The 12,097-nt window shown below is 46.3% G+C and overlaps 1 protein-coding gene across 5 annotated transcripts in view; it reads left to right on the top strand.

Moving 5' to 3' along the window:
• The window catches only part of MPP3 (MAGUK p55 scaffold protein 3), an 86,981-nt gene that overhangs the window by 22,408 nt on the left and 52,476 nt on the right, over window positions 1-12,097 (top strand). For all 5 annotated transcript variants that reach the window (XM_081837903.1, XM_081837905.1, XM_081837904.1 and 2 more), the window contains exons 6-8: window positions 3,880-4,017; window positions 5,146-5,227; window positions 6,496-6,581. In XM_081837903.1, the coding sequence (XP_081694029.1) occupies window positions 3,880-4,017; window positions 5,146-5,227; window positions 6,496-6,581 (306 nt within the window). The remainder of the gene's footprint in view (window positions 1-3,879; window positions 4,018-5,145; window positions 5,228-6,495; window positions 6,582-12,097) is intronic.

The following is a 12,097-nucleotide window of genomic DNA, read 5'->3' as shown; positions in this document are numbered from 1 at the left end:
CTTGAAAAACGGTAGCTCTGGGAGAGGAATAGGGGTCTCCTAACAAACCCTCATCACCCGTGACAAGCTATACTTCCCAGAATTCTTTGGGGGGGGAAGCTATGACTGCTTTAAAGCTGTGAGAGACTACTTGAAATTTATAGTGCAGATGGGGTTTCAGTTTTCAGATTCAGTTTCTTAGGCCATGTACGCACTATATATTTAATGAATATTTCTTGCCCTTGCAAAGAAACCTGGGAACTGTAGTTTAAGGGTGCTCTATGAGGGGTAAACTCCAGTTCTTTGGGGATGTGTGCTTTACGTGTACTTTAAATGTATGGTGTGTAAGCAGCCTTATTGCCTTCTAACACCACCATTCAGGGTTCCTAATAACTCTGTGTATTGCTGCCGCCTAGTTGGTTGTTCCCTCCTTTCCCATCATCGGTATGCATTTAGTTGTTCGGAAGCCAACTTATCCCTTGAAGTGTGGAAAAATACTTCTTCCATAAGTCTCTGCTGCAGCTTTATGGCTGGCTGCCAGTTCAGATCCATTGTATGAAATATTTAATGATACCAGGCAAGCGCAGAAATTATGTTCTCTTTAGATTTATCGCCGATCTAATAAAACATGCGGGAAAAGCTGGGGGAAGATAATTTAAAGGGGAAATGAAGAGAGAAAGCCAAGGATGCAGGGTGTTCTTTTTCACACTCGCTCGCACGCATGGATCTTATGCGCCAGGAAGATTATCTCTCCAAGGGTGCTGTGCAAAAGCAATTGCTCATATACCACCAACAGTATACTGTTGCGGATGCTTACAGGGGTGGGGGCGTGGTAGTGAGACTGAACTAAAAATGACCTGGGGTTCAGCAATCCCAATTTGGAAACAGGTGTCCTTGTGTGGGTGTGCTGCACTAACAGACCCTCCAAGTGTCCCTATTTTCAAGGGACGGTCCCAGATTTACAGAAGCCATCCCGGTTTCTGGGTTGATCCCAGAACGTCCCACTTTTCCTTAAAGGTAAAGGGAACCCTGACCATTAGGTCCAGTCGTGGCTGACTCTGGGGTTGCGGCGCTCATCTCGCTTTATTGGCCGAGGGAGCCGGCGTACAGCTTCCGGGTCATGTGGCCAGCAGGACTAAGCTGCTTCTGGTGAACCAGAGCAGTGCACGAAAACGCCGTTTACCTTCCCGCTGGAGCGGTACCTATTTATCTACTTGCACTTTGACATGCTTTCGAACTGCTAGGTTGGCAGGAGCAGGGACCGAGCAATGGGAGCTCACCCCGTTGCGGGGATTCGAACCGCCGACCTTCTGATCAGCAAGTCCTAGGCTCTGTGGTTTAACCCACAGTGCCACCCGCGTCCCTTCTCTATTTTCATTGGAGAAATGTTGGAAGGTATGGAGTTGTGCGACCCCCTGAGCCAAGGAGATAAAATAACAATACAGTGGTACCATGGAAGCCAAATGGAATCCGTTCTGGAAGTCCGTTCGACTTCCAAAATGTTCGACTTCCAAGGCACGGCTTCCAATTGGCTGCTGGAGCTTCCTGCAGCTAGTCGGAAGCCGCGGATGCCACGCCGGATGTTCAGCTTCCAAAAGAACATTCGCAAACTGGAACACTCACTTGCAGGTTTGTGGCGTTCAGGAACCAAAACGTTCAACTGCTAAGGCATTCGTCAACCAAGGTACGACTGAACAGCCTTTAGAAGACATCTGAAGGCAGCCCTGTATAGGGAAGTTTTAAATGTTTCGAGTTTTAATTATATTTTTATATATGTTGGCAGCCACCCAGAGTGGCTGGGGCAACCGAGTCTGATGGACAGGGTACACATAATAAAATTACACTGGTACCTCAGGTTACAGACACTTCAGGTTACAGAAGTTCCCATCATCCCTGACTACTGGTCCTCTTAGCTAGGGATGATGGGAGTTGTAGTCCCAAAACATCTGGAGGGCTGAGTTTGCCTATGCCTGATTTACTGTATTTAGTTCCTCCGATTCGAACTATTAAATGGTGGTTTTCTTGAGTAGAAGAAGAAGAGTTTGGATTTGATATCCCGCTTTATCACTACCCTAAGGAGTCTCAAAGCGGCTCACATTCTCCTTCCCCTTCCTCCCCCACAACAAACACTCTGTGAGGTGAGTGGGGCTGAGAGACTTCAGAGAAGTGTGACTGGCCCAAGGTCACCCAGCAGCTGCATGTGGAGGAGCGGGGAATCAAACCCGGTTCACCAGGTTATGAGTCCACCGCTCTTAACCACTACACCACACTGGCTCTGGAGTAAAAATGAGAGTAACCCTAAACATTTTTTTTAAGGAAAAAAAGCACTGAGGACAGGCATGAACTGATGAACTTGCAAAGCTGAATGCTGAGTAGATGGGGAGGGGAGGAAAGCAGACTCCTATCTCTGAACTATGGCTTGGTGTGGATTCTTAGCTCTTTTTTTAGCACAATCTATGGTTTTGCATTATGTCTGAACTGGGTCTGTGGGTAGCTTTCTGCTACTCCTGTTGTTGATAAGGGCTCAGGATTGCGAGTGGCTTGCGCTTCAAACGTTACATTTCTTAGGTGTGTATACCCAACAATACAAGCTGTGGATGTCTTGCAGGTTTCCTCATTGGGAAGCTGATACTGGCTGCATTTGATTTCTGGGCCCAGTTCAAAGTGCTAATATTAAACTTCAAAGCCCCAGCAGTGTATAGCAGGATACCCCAGGGTGCAGATTCTCCTTATTAGCTCAGGTACCCCAGACTTCAAAGGCTGGGGAGAACAAGGAACAGGGACTTTCCAGTTGTGGTTCCCCATCTATGACTTACACTACTGAGGATGGCCCACTAGGGCGGCGCTCTTGCTCATAGTTATTAGAAAGCTGGCAACAATATTTGTTTCCTTTTGATTATATCTGACCTGCGAGGGAGCTTTTTCAAAGTCATGTACTAATGGTATCGAATTCCACATAGGTATTTTTGTATCTGTTACAAAAAGATACGCACATTGATATTTGCAGAAGATGTTCTGCTGTAAAAGCTGTTTGTTGGCATGTGTTCTGAACGTGAACAGGAAAGCAAAGCTATTAGACTAGCATCTCGAACTTAAATGTGTGAAAACGGAATCGTAAAAGGTACCGGGTGATCAACAGTGTTAGTCATACTCCATAGTAGATCCATTAAAATCAATGGACTTAAGTAACTTGCCTATTGATTTCAGTGGGTCTACTCTGAGTAGGTCTTCATTTGCTGTCACTGTTACGCTCCTTGAATGAATGTATTGAAACAGTTTGCTTAGAACTAATTGTTAATATCCTTACAGCAGAAAAAAATGTTCTGCAGCTGCATTTTGGAGGTTATCTTCTGTAGCTCCAATTTCCAATTAGTTTTAAACTTCTGAAGATTTTTAAACAACAGTTTGTCAAAAATTGGACTCCCTTTCTGGAATGATAAGTGACACAATAAGGCCCGACCTCATGTATTCTCTCCCCCCACAAATGTCTTTTAAAGATTGCTCTCTTTTTTTCCTTTCTTGCATAGAAACAATTTATCTTTTAGGCTTTGCAAATAAAGAAGATTAAAAAGGAATCCAGGCTGGGATGATTGGCTGACAAACTCGTTTGAATTGTTTTAACTTTGGTGTTGCTGCTTGGGTGCTTGAGATAGTTTGGGAATGTGCTGCTGGTATTTTTGTGGCTGAGTGCTGTGGCTGACCTGTTCTAAATTGTGTCACTGGTCCTGTTAGCTAGGGATGATGGGAGTTGTAGTCCCAAAACATCTGGAGGGCCGAGTTTGCCTATGCCTGCCTTAGTTGATTGACATGTTCTGCTTGGAAATCTGCAAGAATCCGTTCCTGTCTCCTTACGCCCTGCTGCCTCTTTCTTCTCTCTTCCCATTCCCTTGCAACCCCAAGGCCATGCTTGCTGTCCATGACACGGTTGCCCAGAAGAATTTTGACCCTGTCCTCCCTCCTTTGCCGGACAACATGGATGAAGATTTCGACGAGGAATCTGTGAAAATAGTTCGCCTGGTGAAGAATAAAGAGCCTTTGGTGCGTATGTATTATCACGGCCTATGCTCCAGGCAGCGAAAGGGCTTGCAGGAGAAAAAGCTTGCTGAATTGAACAGGCCAGCATCTAGCTTCCCACATTGGCCAATTAGATGTTTCCAGGAAGCCCCACTAGCAGGGCATGGGGGCATGGATAATGCTTAAAGGGAAGTTCCATTTCACTCTCATGGCTAAGATATGAGTTGAGCTTCTGCACAATCTCATTTTAAAGCCTTTGCCATTGCCTGGCTTTGCCACATTGAGCGCATTTAGCTAGGACAGGAAAATCCTTATAATTCTCTTGGGAATTATAGGGACAAGGTAAAGGTAAAAGGACCCTTGACCATTAGGTCCAGTCGTGACTGACTCTGGGGTTGCTGCGCTCATCTCACTTTATTGGCCACGGGAGCCGGCGTACAGCTTCCGGTTCATGTGGCCAGCATAACTAAGCCTCTTCTGGTGAACCAGAGCAGCGCATGGAAACACCGTTTACCTTCCCGCTGGAGTGGTACCTATTTATCTACTTGCACTTTGACATGCTTTCGAACTGCTAGGTTGGCAGGAGCAGGGACCGAGCAACGGGAGCTCACCCCGCCGTGGGGATTCGAACCCCCAGCCTTCTGATCAGCAAGTCCTAGGCTCAAGTTTTAACATGTCAAAATGATTGTAAAATCAGTGAAATGTATATATTTGAAAAGTATAATTTTTTTTAAAAGGACAGGTAGATAGAAATTTCAGAGGCCAGTAGTGTAGTGGTCCGGAGTCAAAGGCCCATTCTGATTTTTTGCAGCGGGGTCTCTGCAGGGCTGCCTGCATCCAGCATCCTAGAACCATCTAACCAGCATAAAATGGGGAGCTTTTTTTGCCTCTATATGTTCCAAAGCCAAGCATTAAGGAACACAGAGTATCCAGCAGTGCTGCTGTCGTGGGCCAGCCAAGAGCTGTGCGTCAACGGTTGACAGCTGGGATAGCTCAGTTGGTCGAGCATGAGACTCTGAATCTCAAGGTTGTGGGTTCGAGTCCCACATCGGGCAAAACATTCCTGCATTGCGGGGGTTGGGCTAGATGACCCCGTGGTCCCTTCCAGTTCTGTTAATTCTGATTTTATTAGTCTGTCTCTTTGCATTCTAGGGTGCGACGATCAGGCGGGATGAGCACACTGGAGCTGTGATCGTGGCGCGGATCATGAGGGGAGGAGCCGCTGACCGTAGCGGTAGGTCTCTTCAGCAGCTAGATTTCCATTTCCCTGTGTTGAAGGTAGAGAGTGCAAGCTGTGCTCTGATTGGCTCAGGGTTCCACCCCACCCACAGCCATTCAGCCAATTTGGAAGCTTCAAACAGCCTTTCTCAACCTTGGGGCACCAGATGTTCTTGAACTACAACTTCCATCATCCCTCACCACTGGCCATGCTGGCTAGGAATGATGAGAGTTGTAGTCCAACAGTATCTAGAGACCCAAGGTTAAGAATAAGCAAGCTTGGAAAGTTACCCTCTCCCCCCACAGCCCCCAAATATGCTCTTCACTGGAGCTTGCTAACGGTGTGAATTGAATTTGAATGAAACTTTATTTGCGTCTGCCATTGGCCATAGCAACAAAAGAACATTGTGATATACACAGAACAAAATAAAAAGTCAATTGTATAAAACACAGTTTAGGGTCCTGAATCAGCAGTCAAAGAGTGGACCTTATTCTGATTGCCCCAGCTAAAAACCTTGCAACTTTTGCTGTCATCTGCACCGTTGGCTAACGGTGTGATGGGTTGCAGTGGATTATGGGAGATGTTATTCTCCCATACTTTGCACAGTCTTCTCCTTGCCTGGTGGAAATTGTTGGGCTTGCATATTTGTTCTGAAAGGTCACGATACGATGCCCTAATGCTAACATCTGCATTTGAGGAGGCTTTTTTGCTTCCTCTCATTGGGACAGTGGTTTATTTACATTTCCCTCCCTGCAATCATCTGGGCTGGAAGACTATCAACCCTATACAAAAAGCCCTCCAGATCTGTAGCACCTTTGAAAGCTTGTTGGACTCCATCTCCCATCAGCCCCAGCCAGCGTGGCCAATGGGAGCGATGGAGGCTGAAGCCCAACATCACGTCACAACCTGAAGGGCCTGGCAGGTATTAAGTCAGAGGTTCTCCATTACGTCTGAGCTGGGGAAGGTTAACAAAGCAGAAAAAGAAGCCAGGAGATGGGGAGTTCTCTGCCCCACTGCTCATTCCTGGCTTCATAAACCATGGTTTATTGTCCAATCCTGTCTAGAGTTTGGCCTGAAGTCACCGATTGAGTTTCATAGCTGAGCAGAAAACACATAAAGTGGTGCATTTAATGGAATTTAATGGAACATGAAGGTTTTGTTTTGTTTTTCTATTCTGCTCATTCTGCGCACAGGCTGTTGGATATTTTTGCAAGGAATGAATGGGATTTTTTCTATCCTGGAAAGGAACCTCTTTTTAATATTTCTCCTCCTCTGCCTTTTAGGTCTTGTTCACGTCGGAGATGAGCTGCGGGAAGTCAATGGGGTTGCTGTGCTTCACAAACGACCGGAAGAAATTAGTCAGATTTTGGTTTGTTTTCCATGCTTAATTTTCTATTTTATCAGGGTTCCAGTGTTTACAGCTCAATCTTATGCATACAAGTCCCACATAGCTCAATGCAACTTACTCCTGGGTAAGTGTGTGCGTACATATACTGGATAGCAGCCCAAGGGAGGAAGGCTGCAATCCTCACCCCACATTTACCTGGGAGTAAGCCCTGTTCAATTCAGTAGGGTGCTCTTCTGTGTAGATACGGTTTGGCCTGTACTGTAGGTCCTCAGTGGGACATGATTCTGAATAGACACAAATTGGACTGTGCAATTAATCACTGAATTGGTTTAACTGACTATGAAAGGTAGTCCTACATTGCGTTACAGACACTTTGGGTTGCGCGTTTTTGGGTTGCACACCGCACCGAACCTGGAAGTACTGGAACAGGTTACTTCTGGGTTTCAGTGCTCACGCATGCGCAGAAGCACTAAATCACGCTTTGCGCATGCGCAGAAGCACCACATCACAACCCGCGCGTGTGCAGACGCAACTGTACTGGTATTTGGGGCTGTGGAATTTTTACAAAGATAACAATAGTTGCTAATCAAACAGAATGATTTAATTTTAGGGCTATACACACACAACGTATGTATGTATGTATGTATGTATATATATATATATATATATATATACAGTGGTACCTCGGGTTATAGACACTTCAGGTTACAGACTCCGCTAACCCAGAAATAGTACCTTGGGTTAAGAACTTTGCTTCAGAATGAGAACAGAAATTGTGCGGTGGCATTGGGAGGTCCCACTAGCTAAAGTGGTGCTTCAGGTTAAGAACAGTTTCATGTTAAGAACGGACCTCCAGAACGAATTAAGTTCTTAACCCGAGGTACCGCGCTCTCTCTCTCTCTGTGTATATGTATATGTGTGTGTATATATGTATATATAGATGATATAGATATATAGATATAGATATAGATATAGATACAGTGGTGCCCCGCAAGACGATTGCCTCACAAGACGAAAAACGCGCTAGACGAAAGAGTTTTCCGTCTTTTGAGGTGCTTCGCAAGACGAATTTCCCTATGGGCTTGCTTCGCAAGACGAAAACGTCTTGCGAGTCTTGCGAGTTTTTTCCCTCCCCCCCTTTTTCTAAGCCGCTAAGCCGCTAATAGCCTCTAATAGCCACTTAGCCGCTAAGCTGCTAAGCCGCTAATAGCTGCTAATCCGCTAAGCCGCTAATAGCGCTAATCCGCTAAGCCGCTGATAGGGGTGCTTCGCAAGACGAAAAAACCGCAAGACGAAGAGACTCGTGGAACGAATTAATTTCGTCTTGCGAGGCACCACTGTATAGATATATAAATATGTATATGCATATATGTGCATATGTATATATATGTATTTATGTGATGAATCAATTATGATTTAATTATTAAAAATACGTGATCATCTAATTATTAGCAATACAAGAACTTGTAAAAACTGCAGGGGGCAAGACCCATATTAAAAGAGTTGTTTTCTCTCCCTGCCATCTCTCTCTCTCACAGACAGGGTTGGGGAACCTCTGGGCCCAATGGCTTTCAAGACTTTTTGGGGAAAGCCACACCCCCCTGCCCTACATCTGACATTGTACGTGGCATCAGGTTTGGGGCAAGTACAGCTTCAAAGTGGCGATGGCAAACTTAAAGAGGGCTCCCAGTGTTTCATTTGCTGGAGCTCGGCACACTCCACTCTCCCCTCCAGAAGAGGAGCCTGCTAATCGGGAACGTGACTCTCCTGTCATGCTGGCGGCGCACAGAGCCACTTAATTTGCCAGCGTTGGCACAGCATTAATTATGCCGTCACAAGGCACACTTCTTCTGTGCCAAGGAGGAGATGACGTGCCCAGCGACTCCTACGCAAGGGAACCGAAAAAGCAACCCGAATGCGATCCTTGATGCTGCTGCTGTAATTACCACCGAAATCACAAATGCCTCTTTCTGAAACCAAGCAAGAACTACAAAAGTTGGCCTTGGGAGATGGTGGAGCAGCCAAGGACACCTGAATCATCAGTGTTGTCTTTTTCTCCCTCTTCTTTAAATAAGAGAACTGGGGGGGGGGGGGAGCAGAAAGTACTCTTTACAAGGGGACGCGGGTGGCACTGTGGGTTAAACCACAGAGCCTAGGATTTGCCGATCAGAAGGTCGGCGATTCGAATCCCCGCAACGGGGTGAGCTCCCGTTGCTCGGTCCCTGCTCCAGCCAACCTAGCAGTTCGAAAGCACGTCAAAGTGCAAGTAGATAAATAGGTACTGCTCTGGCGGGAAGGTAAACAGTGTTTCTGTGTACTGTTCTGGTTCGCCAGAAGCGGTTTAGTCATGCTGGCCACATGACCCGGAAGCTGTACGCCGGCTCCCTCGGCCAGTAAAGCGAGATGAGAGCCGCAACCCCAGAGTTGGTCACGACTGGACCTAATGGTCAGGGGTCCAGGGCTTTGAGGTGGGATTTTCCAAGCCTGTCGTGGAATAACTTTGATCGCATCCTGGATAGCTCAGCTGGTTAGAACGTGGTGCTGATAACACCAAGGCTGCAGGTTCCATCCCTGTATGGGTCAGATGTATTCCTGCATTGTGGGGGGCTGGACTAGATGATCCTCAGGGTCCCTTCCAACTCTACAGTTCTACGATTCTTTTCCAAGGATAGGGAACCTTTGGCTCTTCTGATGTTGCTGAACAGCTCCCCTCTTCCCTGACTGTCTACTGTGGTGACTGGGACGGTCGGCAGTTAAAATCTGACATGGGGAAAGCCCAAGGTTTCTCTTCTCTGGTCTGCTCCTAACCTGAAACTGTTCTTAACCTGAGGTACCACTTTAGCTAATGGGGCCTCCTGCTGCCACCACACCGCCGCTGCGTGATTTCTGTTCTCATCCTGAGGTAAAGTTCGTAACCCGAGGTACTACTTCTGGGTTAGTGGAGTTTGTAACCTGAAGCGTCTGTAACCTGAAGCGTCTGTAACCCGAGGTACCACTGTATTGTAACTCTTGCTGGATACAGGGGTTAGAAGGGTCTTGATGTACAACCTGCTCCTAACATCACTTTCTGATGGGAGCAAAGGACCTAAACCATTTGCTGTGGTGCACGTAAAAATCATGTTCTACCTCTTCTTTTATTACAATCTATTTATGTACCTCTTCTTGGCTCAGAGATGCCACCCCAGTACTGAAGAGCATACAGTGGTGCCTCACAAGATGAAAAGAATCCGTTCCACGATTCTCTTCATCTAGCGGTTTTTTCGTCTTGCGAAGCAAGCCCATTGACGGCTTATCGGATTAGCGCTATTAGCGGCTTAGCGGCTTTTAGCGGCTTATCGGCTTATCGGATCAGCTGATAAGCGGCTTAGCGGCTTGGAAAAAGGGGGGGAAGGAAAACAAAGTCGGAAAAACTCGCAAGACATTTCGTCTTGCGAAGCAAGCCCATAGGGAAATTTGTTTTGCGAAGCGCCTCCAAAACGGAAAACACTTTCGTCTAGCGGGTTTTCCGTCTTGCGAGGCGTTCGTCTTGCGGGGCACCACTGTATTAAAACAACAAAACTATCCAGTAGAGTATGAGAACATCAGGGGAAAAATTTCTGGCAGTAAGAGCTGTTTGACAGTGGAACTGTTTCCCTTGGGAGGTTGTGAACTCTCCTTCCTAGGAGGTTTTTAAACAGAGGTTGGGTGGCCATCTGTCATGGATGCTTTAACTGAGATCCCTGCATTGCAGGGGGTTGGACTAGATGACCCTCAGGGTCCCTTCCAACTCTGCAATTCTATGATTCTGTGATATTGTAGAACAATCGGCAAGGAAGATATATTTTAAGTCAATTGGCAGTTGTGAAATCACAGCAGGTAGAGCAGAAAAAGCCTTCCTTCTCATGAAGAAAGGGCTTCCCATCTACAGGGTTTTGTAAAAATACAGTGGTACCTTGGTTGAACATTTCAGTTTTTGAACACTGAAATCCCGGAAGTAAATGCTTCTGTTTTTGAATGTGCCTCGGAAGTTGGATTTCTTCCGAGGCGCAATGGTCAATTTTCTCAAATGAATTTGCCGACCGTTCATTGCGCCTCGGTTGTCAAACGTTTCGGAAGTCGAACAGTCTTCCGGAACAGATGGTTTGACAACCGAGGTACCACTGTATTATAATTACATTGGTACCTCTGGTTGCGAACGGGATCCGTTCCGGAGGCCTGATCGCAACATGAAAAGAGCACAACCTGCAGCGGCGCATCTGCACACGTGCGGGTTGCGATTCGGTGCTTCTGCGCATGCGCATGACGTCATTTTGCGTGTCTGCGCATGCACGAGCGGCAAAACTCGGAAGTAACCCTTTCCGGTACTTCCAGGTCACCCCGGGACGTAACCTGAAAGAACGTAACATGAAGCAAATGTAACATGAGTATGACTGTATCATTGTTTTTAAAGAAAACTATGCTGCCATATTACGGTAATTTTAATTTGTTAACTTTAATCATTCAGTTGATTTCTCCCCGCCCCCCAAATTGATTAGTCTAAGCGATTGATGGCCCATCAAAGCTGCTCCATAGAATTTACTTTTGCATTGACAATGATGCGGTTGGTTCCCCACCTCACATCTATTTATCATTCTGCGATGCAGCATGGCCTAAAAATGTGTGCTGTTAATAATCTAGGCGATGCTTTGCAGTGTGACATAAAGAGGTTGTCTGAACACTTGCTACTTGAAGGAGCTGGGAAATGAGCTAAGTGCCACAACGGGAAGCGGAACATCCTTTCATCTTTTACCACCTAGCATGGAAACAAGACAGCAAAGTGGAATGATACTTTTGAATGGGTCAATTAATGTTCTCAGAGTCTTGTGAGGAAAGGGAGCCAAACTGTTCAGAACTCTCTTTCAGTCCAAGAGGGGAAAGTGCCTTTTTCTTTCCCTTCCCCAGGTTCCGCAACAAAGGGAACCTGTAACTTTCAGGAACCTCATTCAAGCACTTAAGAATCGTTTAAGCTCTGCTGAAGAGTTTCAGGTTACAAAGAGGCCTTCCTGCGGTTTTCTCTCTTTTCAAGGCCTCGCGGCAGTTGTCTGCTTTTAGCAGCCTCTGGGAATATGGTGCATGCAAGATGCGATTTTAATACCAAAACCCCACACATAAAAACAAAAAAACCTGTCTGTCTCCTCCACCCTAACCCCGGGACAAAAAGAACCCAGGAAAAATACCTATTGCCGTTCAGAATGTAACAGCCGAACCTGAAAACTCCAACACTGTTTGACAAGGGGATGTGTTATCTGTTCTAAAAACGCCACGTTCTGTGTCGAGGCGAGCTGGTTTTTGTAACCTGTGGAAATGGTGCAGTTGAACATACATTGGATTGTTCAGTGCATTGGTTTTCCCCTTTGCGTTTGCTAGTTGCGAAGGGTCATAAGTACATAAGAGAAGCCTTCTGGATCAAGCCCCATGCAGACTCCCCTCTTGTGATTCCTGGCAACTGACCATATGCCTCTGACGATGGAAGGAGAACATTGTTATTGTGGGTGGTAGATAGGGCCGGCCCACCCGTT

Source organism: Podarcis erhardii (genome assembly GCF_964252035.2).
Source record: "Podarcis erhardii genome assembly, chromosome: 13".
Lineage (NCBI taxonomy): Eukaryota > Metazoa > Chordata > Lepidosauria > Squamata > Lacertidae > Podarcis > Podarcis erhardii.
This window is presented reverse-complemented; position numbering and strand designations above follow the sequence as displayed.